The sequence below is a fragment of the Buteo buteo genome, chromosome 15 (genome assembly GCF_964188355.1).
Source record: "Buteo buteo chromosome 15, bButBut1.hap1.1, whole genome shotgun sequence".
Taxonomy (NCBI): domain Eukaryota; kingdom Metazoa; phylum Chordata; class Aves; order Accipitriformes; family Accipitridae; genus Buteo; species Buteo buteo.
In genome coordinates, this window is record NC_134185.1 from 26,443,550 (window position 1) to 26,471,475 (window position 27,926).

General features: G+C 40.3%; 1 protein-coding gene across 1 annotated transcript in view; it reads left to right on the forward strand.

Moving 5' to 3' along the window:
• SLC35F1 (solute carrier family 35 member F1) overlaps positions 1 to 27,926 on the forward strand; it is a 253,824-nt gene that overhangs the window by 210,446 nt on the left and 15,452 nt on the right. The window contains exons 4-7 of the mRNA XM_075046836.1: positions 1,555 to 1,714; positions 7,013 to 7,169; positions 11,998 to 12,050; positions 17,973 to 18,127. Of these exons, the coding sequence (XP_074902937.1) occupies positions 1,555 to 1,714; positions 7,013 to 7,169; positions 11,998 to 12,050; positions 17,973 to 18,127 (525 nt within the window). The remainder of the gene's footprint in view (positions 1 to 1,554; positions 1,715 to 7,012; positions 7,170 to 11,997; positions 12,051 to 17,972; positions 18,128 to 27,926) is intronic.

The following is a 27,926-nucleotide window of genomic DNA, read 5'->3' on the forward strand; positions in this document are numbered from 1 at the left end:
TGGTATGTGTCTGTGGATGTATGGGGAAGAGGGTGCTCAAATCTCAGGTGCTCACCTGAGGAAGGCGGTGGCAGACTGTGCAGTACCACTGGCTGGTCCTATTTTACTCACGTCCAGCTCTAAGTGTAAGGGTGCCTCCTCTTCCCCAGTGCAGAGTTAATTGACTTGATAGAACCTACTGGTTACTGGTGACTCCAGAAGGACAGCGTGGAAGGGAAGCCATGTGCACTGAGCCAGGTAAAGGTGGCTCTTACTGATGACAGATTTTGGTTGCTTTCTCCAAGGTGATACAGGTGCCTGCCCATGTGAGCTTCTCCTCCACCTTGTTTTGACACCAACTACCAGTTAAGTGAGACTCATAGAGCAGCCCGTCTTGGAAGGGACCTCCAAAGATCATCTGGTCCAACCTTTTGTGGGAAAGGGAGCCTATATGGGATTATTTAGCACCCTGTCCAGCCGCATCTCAAAAACCTCCGGTGATGGGGACTCTATCATGTCCCTGGGGAGGTTGTTCCACTGACTGATTGTTCCCAGTATAAAAAATTTCTTTCTTATATTGAGATGAAACCTCTCCCAGTGCAACTTGTACCCATTGCCCCTTGTCTTCTCTATGTGGCTTCTGGGGAAGAAAGAGTCTCCATCTTCTTTGTAGCCACACTTTAAGTAGTGGAAAACTGTGATGAGGTCAGAAAACTGTGAGTTAAAGTCATTTCTTTGAGTGTTTCTTACCCAGGATTTTTGTTTCCTGGTGACATACTGGTAGTTTCTAGAATAAATTTTAATTTGAAAATCTCAAGGTCCTCTCACGAACATTTGGTGTGTTTCTTTTTTTATCACGGGTTCTCTGTGTTTATTGCTGGGTGTCTGAAAAAAAACAGTTAAAGATTGTGTTTCATAACACTTTTTTGAGAAAGCTCTTACCCAGGGTCTATTGGCAAGAAGACTGAGTTTCTTGCACTGCAGGCATGGTGGGTTTTGGTTGGGTTTTTTTTCCTTCAGAGGCATATGGGACTGTATTTTCAAGGAGTTAACAGTCCCCACAGGGGGCAGATTTTTCATAAGTATTCTGCATGCAGAAACCCCTTGATTTATATGGCCAGATTTAATACATGTGGTCAACTTGTGCGTTATGATCATTCCTGCTAATTGGACCTGAAATGACTGAATTAAAGCATATGTCTAGACTGCAGGAAAACCGCCCTCAGTCTTTGTCCGTTAATCACCAGAGGTGAGGACCAGATGGAGTGGTGTGACTCTCTTTTGGCCCAGGTTTCCTTCCCATGGATTTGAAATATGCATCTGAATCCAAGAGCAAGGCAGTGCTTTTGGGTGTTACCATAGAGCAACAGCTCTCCTGAATTTGTGGAACAGTCATGAACAGAATAGTCTTATCCTCTGTCTGATGGATGACATAACCACTTGAATACACTTTCTGTCTTGTAGGATGTGCTGTTACTAACTAAACCCTGCTCCCCTCTGCTGGAATCTATCCTAGTATTTTAGGGCAAAGTGTTAGCAGGTTGATGTGTTGATTTTTCCTCTCTCTCTTGACAGCTCCTAGACTGTTTTGTCATCCCAGTGGTGATACTGCTCTCCTGGTTCTTCTTACTGGTACGATACAAGGCAGTACATTTCATTGGGATTGTGGTCTGCATTCTGGGCATGGGCTGCATGGCAGGAGCAGATGTCCTCGTTGGGAGACAGCAAGGAGCAGGTGAGTAAGGACGGATGGGTTGTATGACCAAGTTCCGTTCAGAGAAACCACTGACCAGAACATGTCAGATTGGGACAAAAAAAAAAAAAAAAAAAAAAGGAAAATCGCCAAGAATCCCTATGCCTTCATGGATCCAAAGCACCACACCATTCAAAGTTGCTTATTCATCAGAAGGGACAGAGAGCAAAAATGGGGCGTCGCTTAGAAGTCAACACTGCTGCAAATGGGCAGCATGGGCCCTGTCTCTGCAACGCAGGTTACCGTCTATGTAGGCTGGGGGGACAAGCGAAATACTTGCAGTTTCATTCTGGTTTGGCTTAGTTGTTTGACTGCAAACCTCAGCTGCTTACTTTCCAAATTGGCTACATCTTTGAGTCATAAGCACCTCTCACGTCCACTGTGTACTCTTACTTCTCCACTTTGCTCCTTTTTTGTCCAGAGGCGGGGTCGCTGGGTAGATGCTAAAAGACACTGAACCTACATATTAACTGTAGCAATTGAGTTTTGCACACAGTCTCAGATAAAGGTTTGGGATTTGCCTGCATCATTGTTGAAAAGAACCTTCTTGTGTGTAAAATGTTCTTTTTGATGTGTGGCATCATATGAATAATGTGTGTGTAGCTATTAATGCAGACCAGACAGAGTTAGATTTCATCGATCAACTTCCTCTGTCACATTGATTTCTCTAGTGTCAACCCAAATGATGTGGGAAGGCTGGAAATTCTTTTCAAAGATTGTCAATTAGGCACAGTTTTCATTCTTAATTAAAAGCACTGAATTGTGAGCTGAGCATAATACACTGGGATTTAAAATTCTTGACTCAGCTTTCTGAATACAAATGCAAGTGCTGCAAGAACTGCATTTGCCAGGATGCTACTATATAAAACAAGGGAGTTTGTGACAGTACTCACCATATCTCCCTGCCCCCTTCTATCCCTGTCCTTTATCCTAAAAGGAGACTTTTAGTTCATAGGTCTCCTCCAGAAATAGCCCTGCCCCAGCTAAAAAGGAAACAATATACTCTGTACTATGAAATCAGCCAGCCAAAACTGCACTGGGAATGACTGATTTCAGAGGGATTGGGATTTGAACCTTGGGTTCCAGAGGAAATATCCCGTGTCCCAGTAATCTAGAGAGTAACATGCTAACACGGGTGAGTTGCAGATCAGCAGGACGATGTGGGGCAATGGACCTCAGTGGTCAAGGAACAGATTGAAGAACACTGACTTTTTGCCATGCAACTGCAATAATTAGATATTGTTTACCATATTCATTACTAAAGCAAGGGTATAGCTGTTAGGTAATTTGTCCAGAAAAATCTGTTAACATGCATTATTGCCTTTTAATTCAACCTACGCATGAAAAACTGTGTCCATGCTTATTGCTACACAGAAGGACTGCACCTTTTTATTTTTAAGTGGCAAAATTATGTTATTAATGATGTTGTCTTTAACAGAGTAAAATAGATGAGCTGGTTTAATTTATCTGAAGGGGTAGAACTATACATTAAAAATCCACAAATAAAAAGAAGTATTGGCAGCAAAAGAAAAAAATCTTGAAACTCTTCATTAAGGGGTTCCACACCATTTATAGGATTTTTCCTAGGACTGGGCAAACAAAAGAAAGGAGTACACCAAAACCAATGATGCTGTACTAGTCCTCTGTAAACTCCTCTGTTTATCCTATATTTAGGGGACAAGATCTGTTGACACCTGTGTGCCCCTGTTGACCGTACTATTTACTGTATTAGAAGTGCCATAAGGCTTTGCTAGGCACCTACTGCCTACAGCAGTGTAGCCTGCCAACTCTTGCAGTAAGGGAACATGAATTTAAAATGCATCACTGTGAGATTAACAGGTATTTTCCAAACTATCTGCAGGAATTAGATATAATGCACAGGCATGCTCTCAACTTCCAATAAATATATGGTAGTATACCTCTTTTTAGTGTATCCTGGCTGATGTTTTGCACATTACTCAATGGGGAAAGCAATTATTATCAAGTACTTTGTGCTCTATCACCTTACATGCCAAGTATACCTTAAAATAACACTTTACTGAACTAATAACCCTGAGGTACCTTGGTACTTGTGCTCCTGTAATACCCAGAGGTCTAAGTGCTTCACCCAGATTTTTCAAAGCACTTCACAGCTCTAGCTTACGTATATGAGTGTACGTTTAGTCCAAGATGGGACACATTGAGACCGCTTTTTAGATATTACGATCATCAGTAATTACAACCAAAAGCAAAGAAAGAGAAACACCTCTTAATGCTGGCGGTTAAGGTAAAAATGTGGCAAAGTGGCCTAGTAAGAGTGTGAAAAGAAATCGTGTCAGACATAGTTCATATTTAATTGATTTATGATACGCTATAGTACTATATAACTAGTCCCCAAAAGATCAACTCCCCTCTGGACTGTATGACTTCTGCTTCCAGAGAACATTAAATATGCTAAGAATGATTAATGCAAAGTGTGTTTTACCAAGCTATGCGTTGTGTTTCTTCAGAAGAATGACCTACACCATTAAATTTGTCAAGGACAACTGTATTAACCTAAAAGTCTTTAGAATGCCTCTAGTCAGTTGATACATACTTCCTTAGCAATGAAACCAGCAGATGCATGTGGATTTTACATCCATGAAAATATGTCTATTAGGATATGTCAATCTTGGGGGAAAGTTCCGAAGTCAGCCTCTTGAGGAAGCAAAGAAAAGGCATTTGACAACCAGGATGCTAGGCATTATTAGGAAGGAAACAAAAAATATAGTATAAAATATTTTAATGGCAGTATATAAAGTTTTGATGCACTAACCTTTTGAGTACCATGTATTCCTCTAGTCACTGCATCTCAAAAAGAAATGACCAGAAAATAAGCCTATAGAAGCAATGGAGAAAGGTGAGGAAGGTGTTCAAAGGCATAAAATGGCTTCAGGATGAAGAGACTGTAGGCAGACTGGGACTTTTCATCTTTCAGAAAAGGCAAGAAAGAGACAGAATACGATAAAGGGACATGAAGTCTTCAGTGGTATGGAGAGGGTCAATACAGAGTGATTCTTAAATATTTCTCACAATCAGAAAATTATGGGATGCCCAATATAATTTTGAGGTATCAGGCTTAAAAGCTAAACCCATTAATTACTTTTTAATAGTAGGCCAAAAATAGACGGACTACACAAATTAACGAAGAATCCCTCAAGATCTATTAAGTTTGACGGTCTAATGCAACTTCCATCTCAGAAAATCCCTAATCTACTGAGAACCAGCTGATAAAAATCCCACTGTTCTTCCCTATTTCTTGATGCTCTCCTCAGCCACCCTCTGCTGCCCAGTGCCAGAAGAGGGTCCTGGGCTGGGCAGACCGTGCTCTGACCAGATCTTGGTTTCCTCTTCTGGGAAAGCCATGAAGGTTGAGGCTCACGCTCCGAGCATCAGCGTGCTCTGGGGAGAGCCGTCGCGGTGTGGTGCTCGGGGCCATCCCATCTCTATGAAAACGCTCAGCTTCTGAGCCGTCTTTGTTTCACAGATGCAAAAGGATGATATTTTTGTCTCGGCGGTTCAGCACAGCCAAGCTCTAAGGTCAAAAGTTTTTTCAGCAGTACTTCCCCGAAGTGTCAGTGAGTAGCTGTAATAAATACCAAATGAGTGAGCTCAGTGAGAGATGATTGGAGCCACTGTGGAACATCAAATGCATCAGGGGTATGAAGAGGTTTTGTAAAGTGCTGATGCTTATTTTAAATTAAGGGCATCTTCCGTGGCTGATTGCAGAAGAAGGCTAAAAGGAAAATAAGTACCAAATGTTAAAAAGATAAATGGTCAAATATAAACATGCTGTCAGTCAAGGTACATGCAAAACAGAAATTCAGTGAGAGACTGGATGAGTACGTGAAAGAGAAATCGAGTAATGTTTGCTAAACACACAGAAGCCACATCTCCTCTGAGCTGAAAAAATGTTGGAGATTAAGAGAGCATTGCTGTGAGTATTGTAAACTTCACCCCATTCCTATTTGTGCCTAAACAACTTATACTTTTCTAGTGCTTATAGCCAGTGTTGGAGACAGGATGCTGGATAAATGAACCCTTGGTCTCTCCTCTTATGGCCTTTCTCATTTTCATAAATTTCATCTCCCTGGAAATTTCAGCGCTGTAGTTCAGAATGAAAACTGAAGGCTTAAAAGAACTCCATAAAGAAAAATGTAGAAAAGATAATTTTGAACCATTCAGAATGTTTGGCTTCCATTTTTATTTACTGCAGTGTGTAATTTACAAATCAATAATAATAAAACTTAAAAAGGCAGGAACTAAAAAAATAAATCAAGAAGTATTTTAAAAGAAAACTAGATTTCTTAAAAAAAAAACCAGTCTCGTACTTCAGCATTTCTACTGAACCTTTTCAAAGGAAATTCCATTATATCCAGCCCTTCAGAATATGGTTCTGCAGCAATGTCTGACAGCTTTGTGAAGCTGTAGCTCTTGTAGAAATCATTTAACAAGCCATATGTGCAGAGGGAATCGCATGCATCAGTTTGCAATGCCAGGGCCTCAGTTTTCAAGCCAGAGCTTGATCTCCCTGCAGCCCTCCCTGACCCGCCAATAATAAAAACCTCCAAGACTTAAAAAGGTTTCAAACAGTCTTTGATAATACAATGTTTTAGTGATTATATATACCTGGAGGTACTGAAAATACATCTTGGTGTTCATTGCATGCATTAGGTACTACTATGTTAATTGAACCTCTTAAAAATCTGTCATTATCATCGCCCTGTCTACACCCCATCCTTCCTCCTCTCTTTCTTGTCAAACAACTTCATGTGAGAATGGGGTCAGTATTGGTGTTGTAATGATTTCTTCACTCATTTCACAGGTACACGGAATTTTTCAGTTGTTTTCACATCTAAATACTGGACATGTTTTAGACCAGTAAGAATACAAGATGAGATGCAAACTGCTCTATATAGCTGAGTCACATTCTTTCTGTAAAAAAAGTAATAATAATAAAATAAAAAGGATTAGTCACTGAAGAATGCCACTTGGTTTCTATATGTTTTTACAAATTTTTCAGATTCTTTCAGATTCTCTTATCTACAGCAAGGATAATACTCTCATTTTGCCTCTGCTAGATTTTGCTGGGGTATTGAATGGAAGCTGTTAAAATGACAGAACATTTGCATTCAGCTTATTAACCCAGATGTGGGCTACTTAGTGACTGAGGATTGAAATCTATAGGGAAGAACTTGCAATGGTTCTAGACAAAAGATGGTTGTTTTGAGACATTCTGATTTTTCCCCTGTTTATTCCTAGGTGAAAATAAACTGATAGGGGATCTCTTAGTACTGGGCGGAGCAACGCTATACGGCATCTCGAACGTTTGTGAGGAGTATATTGTCCGAAATCTGAGTCGAGTGGAATTCCTGGGCATGATCGGACTCTTTGGCTCCTTCTTCAGTGGAATTCAGCTGTAAGTGAGCAGGTTTGAGCCCCAAGGTCGTTCAAATAAGTGCAGCTGTGGCCTCCGTTGAGGTACCCTCACCCTCTCTTCGAAGGTAGCCTTTTCCTGTGGAGAGTAGATACCCTCTAATTCTGGAATTTGCATTGGTTTTCATATTTCAGATCAGTGGATTTGAATAACACAAATTTATACCAAAGTACTCTAGTTCAAGGGCTGGTGTCCTTGAGTAGTTGCGTGGGGAGGCAGGAGTAGAAGACACATCCTACCATCTTGTTGCTGGAAGACAAGTGGACACTTCACATGTTGGTCTGATCTGTGAATAACAAAATCTAGAACTCTCTCTGGTTGTGTTTCAAACTTTTAAAAAGTCACTTAGATTTCTAAACAGGTAGAAAACACATCCAGTCAGAAGGTATTTTACTGATTGGCTCATTCTGTGTAGCTACATTATGATATGGCAGAAATAATGAAAAAGCCTTTGAGAAACTGGCCTTTTTGCTTCAAAATGTTTAGAACTCATGTGATTGTCACATGGATTTCAGGACCTACTGAGTCCTGTCTATATCCACATGTACCTAATAAGCACCTCACCTGCAAGCCTAAGAGGTGGAAGGTAGCTTCCAGTGTTGTAATACTGTGACTGATGAAAGTATAGTAAAAGTCACCATGCAAGATTGCCACATTTTATGCAGATCTGTCACTGGTGCTTGTCACACAGAATAACTTTTGATTATTAGTCAAAACCATGTTGCTTCCCTGCGCATCTGAGCTACTTAGCTTCTAAGAACAGAGACTGGTCAAAACAATAACCCATCAATTCCCACTTAATTAGTTCTATTTCTTAAGCCAGAAAGCTTATTATGTTTATGTGGGATCTGAACACGTGACTTAAAATGATTTATATTAAGTGGCTGCCATACAAGCAGTTCCTTTTTTAAAAATACAGAATTCAAGAGCACATAAATGTGCCTAAAGCACATGTGGCTAAAGCATTTTTGTTACCTACCATGTTCATGATGGGTAGGTACTAACTGATTCTGAGGGCATCAAAGCAGTGCCCTTGTCTTGCTCTGTGTGTGTAAACTGTCATGTACATGTCTCGTATTCCTGAATTTAATTATAGTACCATTAGCCCCTCTTGACCCAAGCAGTTAGTCACAATTCAGGGTCTGTGAGTTGTTTTGCTGGGGAGAAGAAACTGGTGCAGGAACAAGGCATCTTTATTTACAGAGGACACAACTGGAAGGAAACAATAAGAAACCATTTCCTTGCTGAAAGCCCTAAGGTTTTTCTAGTCAACCTTTGGCCCAAAAGTTCTCGCCAGCAGGGTTTTCTCCACCAGCCTTTGCAGCTTTTTGCTGCTAGTGCTTTTGTGGCACTTTGTGGAGACCCGACCACGTTTAGCTCATATATGTACTTTTTAAACAAAGTGCAAAAGCTTGCACATTGGGAGAGACCAGTAATGTTTCTGCTACATGGTTCCATGAAGCAATCCAGCATTTTCTTGCCTGTACCTGTAATGAAGAGCAGACATCACACAGTTAGTGTTCACAGAGGTTTAATCTGACTAAATATACCAGTTGTTTCAAAGAGAAGCCAGCTCCCCATGTTACAGTTGCAGACTCTTTCTTTGAAACACTACTGGCCACTTTGGTGCAATGTAGGACCTTTAGGTCCTGTAAACTGGAGTAGTCTGGGGAAGGAATGTCTCAGAAATAGTGCCATTTCCCGGCATGCTAGACACAGCACTGGTGAAAGTTTGGTTGGCATCCACAAAGTGATTGAGGATGGGGAATGTGTGTGCTAATACCACTGGAGGTGTAAGTCTTATGTTCATAGGATTTACAAGGAGCAGTACAATTCTGAAGAAGGGAAAAATATCGAAAAGTGTGTAGGACTACTCTGAATGTAGGAAAGACAAAACAGTACCCGCAAGTGAATGTCCCCTTTATTGACATGCACTGATCTCAAAATAATGTAGTAACAAAAAGCTGTGTTATTTGCCTTTTTTTCCATGTGTGTTTACAAATATCTACATAAGTGTGGGTGCTCCATGTTAGTTCATGCCTCAGCTCTAGTACAGGGCTGTGTCTCCAAGAGGACCTACAACAAGTAGGCTGTTGTTTTCTAGATCAGTTTAGCAAGAGTGCTTAATATTAGACTGTAACATAAAATAACCCAGATAATGCCTGTTGGACAGCAAATGAAGGGCTAAGGTGTCAGGGCAAACAGTGAAGTAAGGGAAAGAGTTGGCTAACTACCTGGGCATGGTGGAAAGAGAAATTTAGCGGGTTGAATGTGATTAAAGCAGGGGGGAACTGTATGTGAAAACAAGAGAAGAAATTAGTTGACAAGAGCTGGGGATATAGCAACTACGCAGCAAATGGAGATGATGCTGTCTGATGGAATCACATAATCATAGAATAACCTACTTCATAATGGACCCCTGAAGGTCATCTGGTTCAAGCTCCTGCTCAAAGCGACTCAAAGCTAACTTTAAAGTTGTGTCAGGTTGCTCAGGAACTTCTACAGTTGGCTTCTTAATATCTCCAAGAATTGCAATGCCAGTCCTGCTGGGCAACCTGTTCCAGTGTTTGACCACTACTTTTTTTCCTTATATATAGTCAGAGTTTTCCACATTGCAACTTCTGTCTGTTGTCATTCATTCTTTTCTTGTGCACTACCCAGAAAAGTCTGACTCTGTCTTTTCTGTAACTACCCATTAGGTGGTTGAGACAGCAAATTTATTGTCCTGTCCTCCTTCCCCTCCGGCTTAGCCTTCTCTTCTTCACACTGAACAAACCCTGCTGTTTCAGGATCTCTTCTTACGTCATGTGCTCCAGCCACCTGACCATTGTGATGGAGCTCCACTGTACTCCTTCCAATTTGTCAATATCTGTCTTATTCTGGGCAGCCCAAAATTGGATATAGTACTCCAGCTGCTGTATCACAAGTCATGTCCTTCAACCTGCTGGCCAGACTCTTTCCTTCTCTGCTCCAAGGACACATTGCTGACATGTTCAGGTTGGTGTCCACCAGGACTCCAAGGTTTATTTCTAAAAAGCAGCTTTCTATCCAGTCAGCTCCCTACTGTTGCATAGGGTTATTCCACCCCACGTGCAGGAGTTCATATTTGCTTTTCTTGAACTTCACGAGGTTTCTCTTGGCCCTTTTCTTCAGACTACATTGTGGGTAGTCCACCCATCCAGTCCATACCTCTTCAGTCTCTAAGGATCTTTTGGGAAATCACGTTGGAAGCTTTGCTAAAGTCAAGGTAGGTTACACCTCATCCTCTCATCCATTCCCTTGCCTTTAGTTACTGAGCCAGTCATGTCATCTTAGAAGGCAGTCAGGTATGGTTTGCTCTTAGAAGTCTGTGCTGGCTGTTTCCAGTCATGTCTTCTTCATTTCCTGCAAATGGCTTCTGGGAAGATTTGCTACATAATCTTCCCAAAGGTTAGTGTAAAGCTGGGAAGGCTGTAGTTTTTGCTCTTTTTGAAACTGGATGTTGAATTTGTCTCTTTTCAGTCATCAGGGACCCCCTCTAATCACCACAACCTTTCAAAGATCATTGTGGTTCCAATTCTTCAGTGAATCTGGCATCACTAAATGGCAACTTCTGGCAAAGTTGTTCTTACCCCTGTTTGTTTCACAGATCATAATGAATCACAGACCATAGCATATTGTTTTATACTTCTTTTGTATCGGATAGGCAATAATATGAAAGCGATGTTCCTACATTTAAGTTATATCAAAATTCGTTTGCCAGAACAAGAGATGTTGCAATTTGTTTTCATGATATTCTTCAGGAAGTGCTGATAAAGAGATATGTGCATTATGTATGCAAAGACACTTATAATTTAGTTATTTTGCAGACAAAATAATCTTATTGTTCTGTACACGGTATTGGATTTGCCACACACCAACAGCAAGCAAATTAGAATTTCCAGGATGCAACTCTCTAGACCAGATTAATCTAGAAGGCACTGAGTTCCTGCAGTTTTACTGTTAGACTTGGTCTTCCACATACCACCTGTTGTACTAGGTATTTTGTTTTTCAATCTGTGTAATTCCATGTTTTATACTTGTTTAAAATAGTGTCCAGACTAGCATGCAGAGTTCTGCACAGCAGGAGCTATCTGGAAATCACAGATCAGAGAAAGTGGTTAGCTGATTGAAGACCTAGCTCATGGGATACCTAATCTCCAAAGGTCTATTTGCTTGGATTGGGAAGAGCTGACATGTTGCCACCTTAGAGTTTTCTGGATCTGGGATTTTGATGTTAATTTACAATGCAAGACTTACAAGATGTTGGAAGTTTGAAGGTTTGGCCCATCCTTTGCTTTATTTCCTGACTTTCATTGCTGTGACTATTTGATCTTTCTCAGCGTGTAACAAATCACTGTATTCTCCCCAAAGCCAGCCTGTGATATCTATTTATTTGACACTGCAGAGCTGCTCTGAAGGGTGAATAACTCAGGCAGATACATTATTAATCATTAAAGTTCAAAAGCTTTCAGAATGTTAAGTCGGAAGAGTAGAAGAGGATTGAACATATAGGGGGATGGGCACTTTGGGCAGGTATATGGAGAGCTGGAAATAAACCAGTGGAAATTGTATGCTATCACGTCTGATTACTGCTCTGAAGATCTTTCAAATACACGGGCACAGGGATAATGCCAGAGTGGATTAGCAAAGTCTGATTGCATTTGGTTCCTACAGAGATTTTTTGTTATGAGGTTATTTATGTTGTTTTGTCCAGCATTTGAATTGAATGAGTGGAAGTAATTTAACTTCTGTTCTCTTCCATCAAATTTTGCCTTCTCTTCTCTTATAGTGCAATCATGGAACACAAAGAGCTGTTGAAAGTTCCCTGGGATTGGCAAATAGGTAAGAAAACACTTTACTTCATTGAAAATAGTTGCTGAAAGAGGCGTGGAGACAACCAATGTTTGGGGAGTCAGGCACAAAGTTTCACAGGAGCCAATGTTTGTGACTTTTCCGCCAGTTACTGCCAAAGGTTGAACCACATGCCTCGTAACCTTTCTTAAGTGTTCTGTCCTCCCATTGCCGTATTATGCCTCCCTTGCACCATTAGGTTAAGCATATGAATGCCATAAGATAATTATTCAGACAGCCGTGAAGTAAAACAATAATGGGGTTCCAGTCCTAAGATTCAGTGCAACACTGGGACAAATAAATGAGGTAGTCATTAAGAGCCAAACCTTTTCAATGAATGCCAAAGAAAGAAAATGGAACCTAACAAAAAAAACTAAAAAAGTACTTGCAGTGCATATTATAGCCTCATAAACTCACTTCCAAGGGGAGCATTTCTGTATGCAAATGGTTAATTGCTTTCCAAGTAGTCTTGGTGGAATATCTCAGATGTGTCTTTTAGACAAGTTTAGGTAGCATCGTGCACAATGAAGCTCTTGCGGTGTTCTGCTATGCAGTGGATTGCATTTTCCCCTTGCAGTTTGGAAGCTGAATTTATGATCTAAGACTCCCTTCTACTTAGTCCAACAAATTATTTGCTTTAAAAGCAAATCAACATTTAGGAGAGTCCCATAATCACTCTTTTGCTATTTATGACAATAGCAGAAATAAAAGAAAACCAATAGAATAGAGCTGATGTACTCGGCAGGGGATTCAAACTTTGGCAATCCATTGACAATAGCTTGTTACCTAGTTTTAGAGTGAACGTTGAAATGACAGCTCAAAAGTGTGCAAAAGCAACTGATTATGAGGGGAATCCCTGAGGACAAGGGATAGAAGTTATGGAATACACTGTTGTTTTCTTTAAACTTAGTTCACCATTTCGTCTCATCATCATAAACCTTAATAAAACCAGTGCATCCTTCACAAAACACCACACCTAGAAGTCTTGAAGATTTGATGGTTGAGCGGTGAAACTAAATGACAAATCAATTTAAAGTATCCATGGAGAAACACACTCAACTACATACTATAAGTGTATTGGCCTTCTTTAATCTGAGATAATTAGCATAACTGCATCAGTGTTTGTTTATACTTCATGATAAGGAGCTCAGGGACATAATTAATCTGGTACTGATGGAACTAGCAATGGTCATAGTGAATTAATCTACTATCCGTGTAAATGTCATATATACTTCCATGGGAGTTCTGTTGTAACTCAATATCAGTGAAATGTGCTATTAAAATAAAGCCTTACTTGATCTGTGATGCCATTAAAATGTCATTGAAAGTTAGTCGCTAATTCTGAAGAGTCCCTACGCTTCATAAGGAGGAGATCATCGTAGCAAGAGCATCATAGATACGTACTTGTTTTGTTAAAGCAGTAATTGGAAACGCGGTGTAGTTGAACATGGATTAAATGGTGACAGTGTGTTCTTCCCTGGCTTCCACTGCACTTGGTATGCTTTCCATTGCATTGGCAGGGATACAAGGTTGTCAAGTAGTGATTGACAAATCTATGTCAGGGTGTTCACAGCCTTGTCCTGAATAGTTATCCACTGCGACAGACTCAAACCTACAGTCCAGCAGAGTTAAATCATCAGCCTTCTGAATGGTAGTGATAAAGTCACAGCAGGCAAGCTAATAAATAACTCAAGGTGGCCTGTTGCCATCTGCCATAATTGTGCTATTAAGAATGGATGAGCTACCTTTCAACTGATGTAAAATGCAAATGATTTTTGAATATAAAGATCTAAAGCCAATCTGTTACGTCTATCATGTTTAAAACAGGCTGTGGCCCTCCTGGTTTTAATTTTGGTAATTCCCCTGATACATAACATCATCTTCACACATCGTATAAATCAGCGTAGCTCTGTTTGAATCTTTGAAGGTTTAAGTATTAATACTTGCTGACAACCTGACTGAAAGAAGAATGATTATACTGTTCTGACTGAGTGGTTTCATATGTGATCATGACACATTTTGTAGAGTGATAGATGAAATAATAACAAATAAACTAACATCAGTTTTATTTAAGAGAAAAGCCAATTTGAATCTCCAAGGAAGTGTCCTTTGTTACAGGGGGGTTGAATATTTCTGAATGGTCTTCATTCTAAGAAGGCAGTATGAAAAATCGTAACTGAATCCATTTCATCCCAATGACACGATGATAGCTTTTGGAGTAAAAATGCGAAGGCTAAAACATGCAACTTCCAACCAGCATGCTCAGGAACTAAAACTGATATTGCCAAGGCATGTTAGTCTTGGTGGTACTTGGGCTACTTTAGAGCAGTCCCTGGGGGCAGATCCTGCCCATCTGTGTGAAGATGCCTAGTCTTAAGAGAAGTGGGGAAATACTGAGGGGTTGGGGCTTGCTTGTTCGGCTGGCAGAAGAGAAGGGTTTGAGGAGTTACCTACAAGGAGGTTATCAAAAGGACAGAGCCAAGGTCTTCACCGCTGTTCATGGCAGGAGGATGAGAGACAACAGACTGTCCTGGTTTGGGCTCGGGTGGAGTTAATTTTCTTCTTAGTAGCTAGTACAGTGAGTTTTGGATTTAGTGTGAGAACAATGTTGATAACACACTGATGTTTTAGTTGTTGCTAAGTAGCGCTTATCCCAAGTCAAGGATATTTCGGTTTCCCATGCTCTGCCAGCAAGCAGGTGCATGAGGAGCTGGGAGGGAACGTGGCCAGGACCACTGACCTGAACTAGCCAAAGGGATATTCCATACCATAGAACGTGATGCTCCGTATATAAACTGGGGGGAGTTGGCTGCAAGGAGTGGATCGCTGCTTGGGCATCAGTCAGTGGGTGGTGAGCAATTGCACTGTGCATCACTTGTCTTTTCTTGTTTGGTTGGGTTTTTTGATTTATTTTTTATTATTATTTAATTTTATTATATTCCTTTTCATTATAATTATTGTTAGTATTATTTATTGTTGTTGTTATTGTTAGTATTACATTTTATTTTACTTTAGTTATTAAATTGTTCTTATCTCAACCCACGAGTTTTACTTTTTTTTTTTTCCGATTCTCCTCCCCGTCCCACTGGGAAAGCAGGGAGTGAGCGAGAGGCTGGGTGGTGCCTAGTTACTGGCTGGGCTTAAACCATGACACAGGCAGAAGCTGAAATGAGAGATTCAGAGTGGATAAAAGGAAAATCTTCTTCACACTGAGGAAAGGCAGGCAGTGGAGCAGGTTGTTCAGAGAGGTTGTGTAGTCTTCATCCTCAGAGATTTCAAGACCAGGCTGGGCAAAGTCCTGAGCAACTTGGTCTGATCTCACAGGTGAGCCTGGTTTGAGCTAGAGACCCCTGAGCTTACTTCCAGCCTGAGTCTCCCCACAGTCCTGTGATCCTAAGTGCCCCATTCAGACACTTACGAGGCATTCACACCCAGCCAGGCAAAACTGGTGACCTTACCCATCAGGGTGAACGCTGACGACAAGATGGAATTCCTTCCACCGACTTTAGATACCTGGGATGTGGACATCTGATTTAGATAAATAGAGTCCCTTTATCGTCAGCAACAATAAACAGGCATGACAGGAATCATACTATGCTAAAGCTGGTGTCTAAAAGAGGTTGGACAATCTGCACCCTAAAATTTCCCAGTCTCTCACTGACCACCAGCCCGCAGTACGCGTCCAGAGCTAGGTGTCACGAATCCCACCCACAGCTGCCTTCACGCGCAGTAAACCTTCAGTTCAGGACAATGCCAGCACGTCTGAAAGCAGACGGTTACAAATGATGAGCTTGTCAGGGTTTAACACAGACCAGCGGATCAGCAGATCATTACAAAAGCATCTCCTAACTTACCAGGTCGCTTCCTTCCAGATCCCGCCACGGGCAGTCGGTGCCGGTGCCTCGGTGCCGGGTTAGACACCCGTCCCAGCACCGGGGGCGGCAGCACGAGTCGTGGTTCCCCCCGCTGCCGTTTGCACTGCAGGGGTACCCGAGGAAGCTGCGGCTCCAAGCCTTTGACTTAAATCACATTTTTAGTCTGAACACTGGCCCTCTGAGAAGCAATATCTGAAGATCATAGGATGTTATTTCCAGTTTGCTTACTGTCACCACTAAACGCCGTCCAGCTGGTGGGTATTACATGCATTTTTAAGATGTAAATGAAATGCCACTTTATAGTCACCTCTGATAGGACAGCTACAGTTTAAGCAATTTTCCACTGGAACTGAAATGCCCTTTGGAAAAGCAGCCTGTGAAGTGCATGTAGTTGGCTGCCAAAGAATGTGAACACCAAGGCAGTACCATAAAATTATACTGTTAGTTGAGACCATAACCCAACAAAGCACCTGAGTAAGTGTGTTAAATCCTGACCGACTTGCAGGGGCTTGGTGGACCAGCTGGTGACTTGCAGACTGTACTTTGAGAATGCTGACTTCGGGTGCAGAATGGGGTTTGTGCCTGACCTGTTCTTGATTTAAGCCTGGAAGAAAAGCTGACTTAATGCTCATGTATGCAAACAATTTCTCATTGATCAAAACTACGCTCTGTTTGATGCAGTCATTTGCCTACTACAGAAGAGTTGCAGAGTTTGCATAAAGCAACTCTTTCAAGCACTAAGACTGGTTCTGTTGTTACCCATATACAATGCATACCTTAAAAATTTGCTACCTGTTAGTAAAAGAAGTTCTTACCATGATTATCTATATTCTGAATATAAATTCAAATTCATTATCATGCCATAACAATTGGTATATGGACACTGACATTTTGTGACTGCTGTATTTGTTTCAGATGAATGTACACTTCAGATGCTTCTGAAGGACTCAAACTATTACAGCTGATTTTGTCATTTAGATAGCTTTTCTAAAGAGTTTTTAACTAAGTGGATCTGCAAGCAAATACAAATCATATGGGCTTTTTTCCCCCCCCTTCTAATCCCTTTCAAGACTTTGGCAATCAGATTTTCTGCAACTTTTAGTCAATAACAACATGCTCTGAAGAGCTGGCGTGAGTCTAAATTTAGGCTTGTGCACATATCAGCTGGGAATTCTGCAGCATACGGCAGCATAAGAAATATTGTTTGCATGAGAGCAGATGAGTGAAGTGTTTGCTGGCTTTTTAACTTCATATTGATTAATTTGCCTTGGGATTTATCAAGTAATAACTGAAGCAATGAATTCTTTCCCAGTAAGTTATTTAGGTTTTTAAATGAAATTAGATTTTTACTGTAATGTATTTTTATTATATTAGTGTCTAACAATCTAATTTGTGTGAGGCACTCTGTAAACATGTAGCAAGAAAGAGTCCTAGCTCTGGAAAGCTTTACTGAGGAAGGCAGACAAAAAGGGGTAGAGGAACAGAGGTGCAAAACTGTGAAGTGATTTGTCAGGTTTAGTGGCAAAATAGAACTAGGACCTCTGTCACTTGAGTGCTGTCCTCATGCATTCATCCATTGGCTCACTAACTCCTCTGCAAATACTTTTGCATTCATTTTTGGGGTCCCAGAAAATACTGTGTGCTCCATCCCACTCAGCTGAACTCAGTTGGTGTTGGGAATATTCAGCTCCTTAAGAGACTAGGTCTGATGTGCATCATTTCATCCAAATTTATGTTGGACATGAGGTATTCACCAGTAGTGTAAGACGCCAATTTAAAACAGCACTGCTATCATGGAGACCACAGAGAAAGGACCTCGCGGCCGCTGCTGATATGGTTTTCACTGGCTTTCTTATATATTTAGAATTATGTTCATAGTCTCTCTCTATATATATGTGTATCTTAATAATTTGAATCCATGTTTCTTTGAAAAAAAGCATTATTCATTCTTTCCTAAAAGCACAGCCTTCTTCCTCCCAACACGAGCCATTTCTGCAGGCTATGAAAGGTTACGTTGCTTCTTGTTTCTCTTCCACAGGCTTGTTGTATGTTGGCTTTAGTGCCTGTATGTTTGGCCTCTACAGCTTTATGCCAGTGGTCATAAAGAAAACCAGTGCTACTGCCGTCAACCTCTCCCTACTCACGGCTGACCTGTACAGCCTCTTCTGTGGATTATTCCTCTTCCACTACAAGGTATGTGGAAATGAGAGATGTATTTGGGTAATAGCAGTGTGCCTGAAGAGCCATCAGTGCAGAACAAACAAAAGAAGCCTCCAAGCTTTGTTAGAGCTACGCAGGAAAAGTGCAGATTTTTTTAATACTTCAGGCTTCCCACACCAAAACCAATTTTATTTTATGATTTCCAGTTTTTAAAGAGAGGTAATTTGGTCTTGTTGTTACGAGTTTTAAGATTTGAGTACCTGTTCATCAGCAACTGTATCACTAATTTCATTTTACTTATCAGAGGTAACTTCCAACTGCTGTGACCAGACCCAGGGTGGCAGCATGAAGGGGAAGACTCTTCCAGAAATGTCATAGATTTTTTTTGCCTGGGAGCGAGGTTGTTTCATTCATGCTGATTCTGAATTTATAACTCATAATTGTACGTGAATTACACCTTTCTTGTCAGCCAAACCAATGTCTTGCCTGTTAGCGTAAATGCCAAAATGTGCAGCAGATTTGTGTTGAAGTTAAACTTTTACCTCTCAGGTCCTCTAATATTTAAAACATTGTGTTGTACAGGCACACATTTGGTCTCTGATTACAAGGAATGGCACTTCATTATTCACAAATATACCCCCCAGTCTCCATCATATGAAAATAGCATCAGGGTGCTGGAGGCAATTGCTTTGTACCATCATTTATTCATAAGAGGGAGGTTACTTGATAGCTAAAATGGTGGCCCAGAGAAGTGTTAGGTAAGTGAAAGCCTTAAAATTCTGAGTAGCTAACCAGCTCAAATCAGATTTTGTGATACTAATGGTACCTGAATGAATCTGAACGAGACAGTGAAAGTTCAAAGCTTAAGAGGCCAACACAAAACTGTTTTTCGATATTGCCTTTTATTTTGGTTTTATGGCTTTAAGAATTTTGTGGACAGAAGAAAAGCAAGTGTAGAGACAAAAATTTGACTGAGGACACAATGTAGAAGTTGTCTGCTGCTTCACAGGTCTGTCTCATGGTGATTTGGTTTCTCGTTCTTTCTGCCCCACACTTCAAATCCAAAGTGTTTGACATTCGGTATTAGCTGAAAATTGTTATCTCCTGTTAATAATATTATTTGATACGCATAGCAAAATATATTTAGTGATGTTAGTCCCCTGTTTCTAAGAAAAATGGCTATATTACACAGTAAAAGACAGACAAATTTAATTCTGAAAACAGTGGTGGTGGTGTTCTAGCAAAATCAAACTCTGTTAGAGGGAGAGACTCAAAAGGCAGCAGGGGTTGGACAGCTTCGTGCTCAGCATTGCTCAAACCTAACTAAAAAGGCAATTTTGCAAATGCAAACCTTAAACTTCAGGCACCTGCAAGGCAGAAGGTGCATAAAAGGTTTCAGTTCTTCCCAGTGTCTAATTGTTGGGTACGTTAGCAGAGCCAGGAAGGCAGAATTTTTAACCTCATCGATGCCCTGTCTTGCTACAGTAAGTGCATGCCAGCTCTCAACCGCAGCGGTACCTTGGCCTCCCTTTAAGACCTGTACTGATAAAGTGCTCAAGAAGAGAAGGCTCAGAACTGGAAGGTTTTCTGGCTGAAAGCAAGGTCTCATCATCTGTCCTGATAAACTGGTTGAGTTCCACCTCTGAAGTAAGCTGGTGGTCCCCTCTGCCCCTTACTCATCTGATAAGAAAACTGAAAATCTCATTCTCCTATGGTTAACTGTGTCATGCAGTCTTCTTCATAAACTCTTATCAAACTCTTACTTCAGCCTATTTAGGTTTGGTTTTTTCTCCTTGGGAGGCTGTTTCAGAACATCACTACTCCAACAGTTACAAGCCTTCTTATTTCCAGCATAAATTTACTTGTGGCTGGTTTTGGTCCACTCATCTTTCTGCCAAGAGTATCCCATAGCATGAAGAATGCCCCTGCCTCCTTAGTCTCCTTTTATTCCATTGGCACTTCGACAGAAAGCAGTCATATCCCCTCTCAGCCCCTAGTTCACTAATCAGAGCAAGCCCTTCTCCGCACCTCATCTGGTTGGGTTTCATCCTTCCTGAGATAGTCCCTTCAACTTGAGAAGCAGGAGAGGTCCCTCCAGCGCCTGGTGCAATGCTCTTGTCTCTCCATTCCTCCAGGAAGCCTCTTACCCCATGGGTAGTAAGACTGTATTTCCATTTTTCGTCACTGCTTTTCCTTTGTGGTTTGTACTTAACCTGCAATCCATATAACCCATGTGCGGCTCTCCTTTGCTCTTCCCAGCTGAAGTACTGATAAGGAGAAGACCTTTGTCAGGACTTTGTGGAAGAGCCTTTACCTCAAATGTAGTATCAACTTCCCAAGCTGTCGATGTCTGCTTTCATACCCTTCAAATTTACGTTGCAGAAGAAATTTGAAAAGAGAGTCTATACTCAGAGAGCATCTAGATTTAAAAGCCCACTTAGTTATCTGATTACTTCTTTCGTTACCATGTTTTTATCCTCAGTCAGATCACCTCCTCCTTTTCTTTCTGGTTTACTATCAGGTATCATTTTACACGAGGAAGTAGAACTGTGAAACGTGCAACTTGCGCTCAGTAATGAAGTCTAATATGTTAACATTAAATGATCTAAATTAATTCCCCTCCTAAGACTGTGTACACTTGCTTGTTTCCTAGCCTCTAAAAAGCCGTGTCGTTCCCAGCCCAGCTGTACATCTCCTTCACATACGCAGCAACTTCTGCTTATTGCTGCACTGGCCAATGGGCACAGCCCCACTTCACTGGGAAGCAAATGGTTTTATGCTGAATTAGGATCAACTGAGTGGTTTAGTGCCCCTTGCAGAATATAATTTTATGAGGCTTTCAAGAAACAGTTATGATTTTTTCCCTGTACCGCTACTTTTATCACCAGACAGGTTTATTGCACCTGTAGCAGTAAATCTATGAAAATCCATGGAAAATGCAGGAAATGAGTTTAACTGGGCTTCAGAGCCTCTGAAACCAAACTGAGGAGAAGATTGCGTTTGAAGTGTTTTGACTCTTTAGCATTTCATTTTTTTTATAATATAGACTTGCAACATCATGATGTGCAGGACAGTGAGTTTATAAACAGCTGCATTTATATTCTTATCCCATATGCAGATGTCTTTGTAGGGCATTGAACAGTTCCCAGGCCTGTGGAAGCTAGAAATACAGCATGTTAACTTGCCGTAACTCTGGTGATATACTTGTAATTCAAGATGTTAATTGTTCAAGGTGTTATTGTATTAAAATGTAATGATTTATGACTTTCAATTTGAGATAGATTATTAGATTGTAGTGCATAATTCTTAAAATTATATGCATCCCCCAAATAAAAACTCTCTTTTTAGTTCTTCTGTAATCAATAACTGATTCCAAATATTCCAGTGGATGGGGAAATGTGTCTGGCCTCTTTGGTGGCTGAGTATTGCCCACTGTCATAGCATTTAAGTATACAACTCCATATCTTCAGTCCTTTTTTTAAATTCTCACCATATTGCTATTTTTTATTCAGTGTTGATGTTCAAAAGTTTCCTAGCTATCTGTTCTCATTTCACCTTCTTCTTAAGCACAATTAAATTATCTCCTGCTTTGAAAAACAAAGGCTGTCAGAGTCCTAAAACTTAACAGATGATGATGATGATGATGATGATGATGATGATGAATCCTGTACTATCACATCCATCTTCACCTCTTGTCTTTCAAACTCCTCTTTTGGTTTGAGCTTTGCCTTGATTTCTTGGTTTCTATGAACTTCAGTGTTCCTCGGAGTACTAAAGCCAGCCTGTGTAAGGCTCTTTCCCATGCCACACAGGGAGGGGGAGTCCACAGTGCCCCCCCGGTGTGGGGAACGTGCCTGCACAGCAGAGCCGAGGGGCTGCTTTCCCGGTTGGGTTTCACCCATGCTTTCTGTATAGAGACATGACGGTAAACAGCTTTGGAACCAGACAGAAGGATGCGATAGCCATGTGAGATATGCTGTGCAGAGAGATGCCTCGGCATAGCGTGGAGGAAATTTAATGTTCTGAGTAACAGGACTGCCCTTGCCCTGTCAGAGACTGCAATAGCCGTTCTCCGTCATGGGTACACTGACACCAGCGGTGCTGGGAAATTCAGGGCCAGCTCTGCGGGTGTACAGGGTTGGAAGTTTTGTATAACTTAGGAGATGTTCTTTTTTACATTTTAGTCTCAGCCTTAGCTTTATTTTTCTGTGAATTTTTAAAGTTCACGCTTTTCATCTGCAAGCCGTATGTTGTGCTTTAGTCATTCTAATCAAATTGGGTTCTCACTAAATAATCTAAGCAGTTTATTTTATGTTTTCCACAAGCTAGAGCATGCATACTGATTGTGTTCTGCGCCAGCAGGTCGAGTCACACTATATTGTATCATTACCTAGCAAGCCAAGCACAATCAATTACATTCTGCCTTGGCAAATTCATTCATTATTTTATCCAAGTGGCAGCTATAAATATTCAGAATTTCTGTATATAGTAGCAATTTCCAAATGAAGAAAATGCATATATTTCATAATAAATCAAGGAAGTCATATATCTTGATTTAGAATTGTGGAGAGTATCTGTGACAAAGGACTTGGCTACACAGATAAATATAATTCTTGAAACCTTTCAGCACCAGAAATCTGAAATGATGCTAGCTGAAACCTCACTTGCTGATACTTATTGATGCTTCTAAAAATGACTTTTCAATGCTAATTCTAACAGCAGAGTCCCTCCAATGGAAGGGAACAGATGACAGCCTTCCCATTACATCAAGAAACAAGCCATGAAGGAGTCTGCGCTTTGACATGATGGAGAAGAGAGGGTACAAGTTGGGGGCCATAGGTTCCAATTTCATTTTTGCCAGCACAGATCCTAAGCAATGCCCATAAGTTGGGGATTTATGTAGGCTTCACTGAGATGAAAATTTGGTCCTCACTGGAAACAAAGGAGAAGAATTAGGAGCCTCCATTAAAAGCATGTACTTTACCGTCCTGATCCAAAGCACTGAAGCCAGTATGAGTTCTTCTGCTGGCTTCAGTTCATTTTCTTGAATTGGGAAAGTCTGCCACTCAAGGAGTAATCTTTAAAAAAACTCAGTTTCATGACTGTGGAGATAAAGACCATGTCTTATTGTGCCTCTATATGCTTCAGACAGTCCTTTTTTTTGTTAGTGAAGGATGGATATGAAGTCTGTGGTTTGGGAGCAGGAGGTAGAATTGGTTTGGGGGAGGATTGTTTGTTTATGAGTTTGATTTTTACTTGGCAGCCATCCATAAACACCTGAGAGACTTTTCCCAATCATCTGACCAAGCTGAGAAAATACTTCAAATGATGTTCTCACTTTTTTTTTTTTTTTTAACTTTTATCTGCTAGTATAAGCTGAAGTCATTAAGATCCTTTTCTTTGCTTGCACTTGTTAGGGGACTGACACCTACGTATTTTAAACTTTGACAGTGGTGTTGTCAGTGGTGCATCATTATTTCTAGTAAAGCAGGCAGTGCAGGCTAAACAACTATTTTTTACATTATTACTTCTTCAGTCATATACTTTTGGATATTTTCCTGATGAAATTGGATATGCAAGCTGCTTGACCCATAAACTCTCTGTCTGAATGGAATTTAATCTCACAGGACCTTTATCCTGGTGAAGGCTTCTAAGCCCTTGATAATAATGAGGATAAATCATATTACTAGTTAATTCTTTATGCCACTGGTAATGTGCAGAAACCTATGTGCACGTTTCCCTTTCTTTCCCAGAGTACTACATTTCTTACAGTGGGACTCCCCCTCAACAGCTCTGTTCCCATGAAGCTGTACTGTCTCCATGCCTTTAATCTAAGTGGATTTTTAAAAGCCTCTTTCTCACATTTCTTTCAATTAATTTATTTATTTATTTAAACTTCCTCCTCCAAATTATAATCAATTAGAAAATAGTTAGGCAGCTGTATTTGAAGAGCTACTTTTAGGTGGAAAGGAGTTAGCTGTGTCTTTGGTCACACTTGAATGTACGTTCCCATGACAGAAAGGGCCACATCCACTCACCCTTTGTCTGAGGATGCAGGATGCCGTAGAATACAAAAGCTATCAAGTAAAATGACGAAAAAAAGTAGAAGCTGGAAAATGAAATGACTCCCACCAAGATGTTGCACAGTCTGACAGTAGATTTTTAACAACACAGCACTGATATGGCAGCTTTGTGAAAATACTGCATTGTTAAAAGGATATCTCTTCCTTTCACAGTGTTATCTTGCAATAGATTCATTAGTTGCAAAGCATGAATAGTGAGACATGGATACTCACTGTTTTGGAGCCATCAAAAAGAGTGTAAAAGATGTGGCATTCGTATGCAGAAGTTATGATGAAAGCTTCAATTTCAATTATATTTTTTCAGACACTAGCTCATCATAAATGTCAAGTTTAGTAGGTTGTTTTCAGGGCTTTTAGCTTGGGATTTTTTTTTTTTTTGGTCTCATGTTAAAAGACTGCTCACAACAGAACTGGTTAGGAGTCTTCTAGCAAAATACATTCTTGCTGGAAATGCCTAATTATCAAAACAGAAATGCTAAGTGAAAACATCCCGTTTTCAGTATGCTCCTAAGGAAACACAAGCTGGCATTTCTCAGACCCTGACTGTTGTTTTGCCTGCTCATCCAAGAGGTTGCAGCGGCACACGTTTTCCAATGTATTCAACCAGGTATGCTAGGACTGGAAGATCTCAGACACGAGAAAACATGAGTTACACAGCTCATGGATTCTGGAAGCCAGAGAACAAATCTCAGCTCTACATCAGGCAGCCCAGAACCCCAAGAAGGAGTTTTTAAGGCTTCCAGGCATCTGCCGTGGAGATAATCCTGGCAGTTGCAGTCAGCAGTTGCCAGAGTTTCCAGCAAGCATACTTTGTTTTAGAAACAACAGCTTTAGGTGTTTCATAACAGAAGCAAATGCAGGATTTCTGTTCTTGAAAGAGTGTCAGTTTCTATTTTGCATCTCAGTTTAGGAATTTTTTTTCTTTTCTTTAATTACAGAAAAACGGTTTGACTTCCTAGCAAGGAACTAGTTCATAATCACAGCAAGAGAACAGCCAGGAGTTGATCTACCTACCTATGCATGGGTTTATATTCTCTTAACTGTGTAATTTAGATTTCTTAGTATTCTTAGTGAATGCCTGGTTAACAAGGTTTACTGACAACAGCACTGTTCTGTGCCTTGCTACTCCACGTCTGGTTGTCAGCTCAAAGTATGGGGTTTGGTTTTTTGTAATCAGTGATTAGATGGTCATAATATTTCTTTTCTTTCTCCATTTCTCCCCCCTTTTTATTGTGTGTAACTTTTGAATCAAATCTTTTTATGTCTCTGTATCACATCTTCCTGCATAGCTTAAGTGTTAAGATGTTAAAAGATTTGTTTGCAATTTCAAAAGAGCTTTTCAATTTGACACATTTATACTCTTCTAAAATATGTGCATGAGGTAGGTACACAAGTAAATTTTCATTTGTATAAAAGGTGTTTGATACCAGTTGAAACTCATGTACTCACTAAGTAGAACCAATTTCAGACTGAAGTAAGAAGTTGTTTAACTGACAATCCAACCAGTCAGGGAAAAAAAAGTACCACTATGTGACTGAGTTCTGCCTTTGGTCATATTGGATAGCAAATTGCCTGATGGATATTGCCTACTCAAAAGACTACATGAAATGAAAAAAGAATGTAAATGTTAACTGTAGTAAACAAATGTGTAAAATCAGCCTGTTCACAGGCAGTCCCCAGAGAAAGAAAAGAGACGGTATATCTGCCTGTGTAATCTACTTCAAATGGTGGTCAGACTTGCTTGCAATGAACCACTCAAGTGCTCTGACCTGCAAGGCACTGGGAAAGTCGTTTACCTACCTTATAGTGAGAAGTTGTTATTTTTCAAACAAAATCATGAACAAAGGTTTTAAGTCCTAGCATAGAACCTATTATTTTCCTCTAATTTTTTATACAAAATGAAGAGGAACCACAGGACTGTAAGTTTCCAACATTGACATTTCTCTATAAGGATGACGTTACGCTGAGGGTTGGTATTGCTTTCAGTTATTATAAAATAGTCTTTCTTAAGTGTCTTGAACAAAGAATTGTCTTTGGGGAATGAGTTGAACATGGGTAAATAAACAGGAATATACTTTGACTACTTGAAGAAGGTAATTCACATCACTGTCGTGGGACCTGAATTTTCAACACCTTGCAGAATGCTGAGTCCATCATCCCCAAGTCTTCACTGCTCTCTTAGCAGGGGTAGGTAAGGGAGAGCAGTGTTTAGGGAACTAGTGAGAAATGGTTAGGGAATTGGGGGTGGGGGGTGTAATTCAGAATGCTGTTTCGTTTTGCATGTAATTTGAAGTCACTGCTGTCCCATCCCACTAGTCTCTTCTGGTCCCACCTCTGCCCCTGGGCCCAACAACGCTCCAGACACACGAGCACTATAGGAGCCAAAGGGAGGCAACAGCATTGTACTGGTAGAACATGCAATGGTATCCTTAAGTTTAGCATAAGGCCCCCATCCATCTGTCATTTTCATTTGGAGTTAATAATTGGGTATTATTAATGTAAAGAAATGCAAAAAGCCAAGTATCATAACCATGGGCTTTGAGCACTTGGAGACAAATAACAGTCATCTCACACTACCTTGTTTGAGTTAGTTTTGTGTTTCAATATAAGGAAAAAGTTGTTCAGAGATCTCTTAAATATACCACAGACTACCTTATGAAGTTTAATTCTTACACTCTGAAGGAAATAAATAGTGTTTTGGAAAAAGTAGAGGAGTCATGTGGAAGGTAAAGGCGAACTGCTTATAATTCTTACCCAGTATGAAAGTGCAGGCATATTAGTGGAAATCTTCCTGTTACTGGAAATAATTAACTCTTGAATGATAAATCTTCAACAAAACCATGTGGGTTTTAAAGGTGCTGGTGACCATAGGCTGAAAAAGGAAATTTGGGGAGAGTGGAGCAATACAAATGCATAACAACAGAGAACAAGGAAGTAGTTTGAATGAACTGCAGAAACCAAAAAATATTGTAACAAATACTGCCCTTTATTACAAGAAAAAGTGCAGACAGAAAAACATAACAAAGGCATCCTATTAAAAGAACTGGATCTTACTGACAACATACTTTTTCTAAATGATACTCAGTGAATATGAAAACAAAGACCAAAAGGCTTAGTTTCATAATTATTTGGGGGGGGGGGGGTTAAATGAAAACCTCAGCATTTCCCAGGTTGAACATACTTTTGAAGACAAGAGAGTACAATGAATGTGTGGAGTTACCTACCTCAGCAATAATTTGCAACCCAGAGGAGACAGCCAAAAAAGAAGTCATGAATTAGCAAAGCAGCAGCTGCATTCAAAAGCTTAAATAAGGTTCAGTTACTGAAAATCTACAACGATTTTCAAATTATGATTCTTCAAATTGAATGCAATTTCCACCTTAGCAAAGGCTAGAAGTTCCCCAGAGATATAGATGGAATCATCTTTGAAAGCAAATGGCAAGGGTTAAATGCAAGAACTGCATTATAGATTTGGAGATTTCTTATGGAATTGAGCAAGTCCTTGTTTCCAGAAGTGACCAGAAAAGAAGGTAGAATATTTAGGAAGTGTGTTAAGAATTATGCCTGGCCATCCACATGGTCCATAAGCCACCAGGAAGAAACATATGTAAAATTGGGAATGAATTAATTTATCTGTTTTGATTAACTAACTGGATTGAAGCGCTTACTCCAGTTGTGCCTCCTACCAGCCAAATCGATGTATGCTACAGACATACAGGGTTAAACATCCAAATTACCTTCTATTTCCT